General features: G+C 41.3%; 1 protein-coding gene across 5 annotated transcripts in view; it reads right to left on the bottom strand.

Annotated features, from left to right (window-relative positions):
• Positions 1–2672, bottom strand: part of tulp3 (TUB like protein 3) — a 22725-nt gene that overhangs the window by 17266 nt on the left and 2787 nt on the right. For 2 of the 5 annotated variants that reach the window (XM_014013796.1, XM_014013795.1), the window contains exon 1: positions 575–823. The exons of 2 other annotated variants lie outside the window; for them this stretch is intronic. In XM_014013796.1, the coding sequence (XP_013869250.1) occupies positions 575–630 (56 nt within the window). In that variant the 5' untranslated portion in view covers positions 631–823. Of the gene's footprint in view, positions 1–574; positions 826–2672 lie in introns of those variants that run through there. One more of the 5 variants, XR_001310652.1, reaches the window with a different exon arrangement.

Below are 2672 nucleotides of genomic sequence, written 5' to 3'. Positions count from 1 at the left end.
AGAAAAACAAAGAACAAAAAAAAAAAAAGAAAACGACTAATCGATTATTAAATTAGTCATAGATTATTTTTAGTAATCGATTAGTCGTCGATTAATCGATTAAACAGAAATGACACCTTCGCAGATCTGAATGTGCACCAAAACCACCACCATCGCCAAACTGCACCTCATGGAACACGAAAACCCTATAAGAGAAAATATTCTTTTCGGCTATTTCGGCGACCAGCTGGCTGATTTCTTGCAGCACACTGTTAGTTACACGGATGTTTCAGTCAAGCAGCCAACAGTACACACACACACACTAAGGGCTCGACACCATTGCCAACTCTGGTTACAGCATACAGTCACAGCCTGCTGCTCTGAATAAGTAACGAGGTGGTGATAGAAACATGAGCAAGAGACGCTATTTGACTACAAGTCAGTTTGACCGGTTGAAGTTCTAGGAAATTGTTGGAAGAACGTGTTGAARGAATGAAGAACATAAATAACTTAGTTTGTCAAAAATATTCTTTCAACTTCTGTCTACGTAGAAAAACAGATGTCTGAATGCAGATGTGCCTGTCTGTGCAGCTACCTGTATGACCAGCGGCTGTAGGCAGGCTGAGATCCTTCAGTCTTTACGCTGTCCATGCAGGAATGCTAATCCTCGGACAGTACGCCCCCGAACTCTTCATTCACCTTTACGGCTCACGTTCCTGTTCAGCACCGGCCCAACAGAAAGACCTACGAGCTCCGAGATCTCTTGTAAACGTTAACAGCGGGGGGCAGATGAGCTTTACCGTGTCCCACCCATGGGAGTGACAGRAACCCAGCAGCCGAGGCAGACTGAGGTTGTGAGGCTTGTGCTGTTACCATGACTTCACACTTCAGGCTACGCACAAGAATCCAGCGAGGGATGGGTATGACAGRGTCAGCGGGTGTATAAAAGGTAGCAGTCAGAAAAACAAGTCATAGAATCAGGACTGGAATGAGATCAGAGGTAAGCTGTTATGGCCTATTTTATGATTTTTTTTTTAATATAATGAGGTCATTCTTCTCCCGTGGCTGGAAATAAATCTTAAAATAATAACTGGACTAGTCGTCATCAAAAGAGACCCTCATGTAATTGCCCAACTAATTCCCAACTTTCTGAACGAGTCTACAGTCAGTTGTAGCTCATTTCCTCTGACTCATAAGTGAACATATCAAACCCCAGACAAACTCTGTCAGCCATATTTCACAAACGCAACAGTGGGAGGTCACTAAGCTTTAAATATCTTACAGAAATTGTGCCAACYTGAAAGAATGACCCTATAGTTTTCGATTTTCTTGTCTGCAACTGTAAAACGAAAAGTGTCGAAACGTATAGATCGGCCTCTTCTAAAAACAGACCTAATAAAAGACACTTATCTAGTTGCTATGAGACCAGAAGCTCTCTCTCTCTCTCTCTCTCTCTCTGCACCTATCTGCAAGAGCGAGACAAAGAAAAAGCATAAACAAATAACAACAAAAAAGAAGAATCATGTTATGTTTGTCCCGAGACATAACGGTAAAACGGCAAATKAGTCGACCGACGATAAGCAAGGGAATCATACCAGAGGGAGTAATTATTGAGCTCCAAACAAATGATGGAAATAAGAGCTGATAATAATACCACGTCCCACGAGGACCACTCTGCGTGTGACTCTTCGATGGTGACGCTTCGCTGTGTCGAGGGAAAGCCGAGSCCGGTATAGGCTTATTGCGAACCCACATCTGGAACTCTTTGATTCACCGTGAGAAAACGTTGCTCAAATTTACACAGTTCACCAGCGGTAAACACAGAGGAAAGCATAACTATAAACCAGAAACGTTTCCTCGAATTTCTTCATTGTGAGTGGGGGGYYAAAAACAGAGAGCTGTGCTGGGCCGTGTGTGTCCCACAAACAAATCATTTACCCACAAGTCATACTCGAAGCTMCTGAGGTACACTGCTGTCCATGTAGAGATTTTCATTTGGAGTAATTGCGGTGCAACGTCCAACTAGCTCYGCCTTTTAAACGGTGCGGACAAACAATGTAAACAATGATAAACGCTCTGAGAGAAAGTAGCTCTATACGGTTTGCATTAAACATAGCCTTGATAGCATCCTACACTGACACAAGCTACTTTTCTTTTTTTTTCCTTCAATATTTTTTGAAAAAAAAAATACATTCAACATTTGACTCGTGTAAGCAGCCCCTGCAAACACTGTTATGAAAACTGTCACTCCTCACATGTTTCATCCCAGCATGGCTGCACAAACTGGGATTTCTAGCTGTATTAATTTGCCAAGTTAATGACCCAGAACGACACCAGTTAAATGAAAAYAATGAGCTAATATCCACGCGTTACTGTCAAATATATATTAGGAAGTTTAAAYGAAACATTTGCAGCTGCAAAATGTACCTTTTTTAAGCTTTATATCATGTCGTTGTTGTAAAGAGTGCTGGAGTGGGAGCGTCAGAAACGGTAGGAAGGTTTTAAAAGAGACAGAGGCCAACTTCAAGGCATTTAGATAAGATATGATACACATTCAGACGTATTTTTGTTATATACAGCTTTTTCATAACAACTGAAGAAATAGTTACTTAAAGGCACAGTGTGTAGGATTTTGTCAATTCTTTTAGCCGTAATTGAGACAATCACTAATGACAATAATAAAAACCATGTCT

Source organism: Austrofundulus limnaeus, unplaced genomic scaffold (genome assembly GCF_001266775.1).
Source record: "Austrofundulus limnaeus strain Quisiro unplaced genomic scaffold, Austrofundulus_limnaeus-1.0 Scaffold106, whole genome shotgun sequence".
NCBI lineage: Eukaryota > Metazoa > Chordata > Actinopteri > Cyprinodontiformes > Rivulidae > Austrofundulus > Austrofundulus limnaeus.
This window is presented reverse-complemented; position numbering and strand designations above follow the sequence as displayed.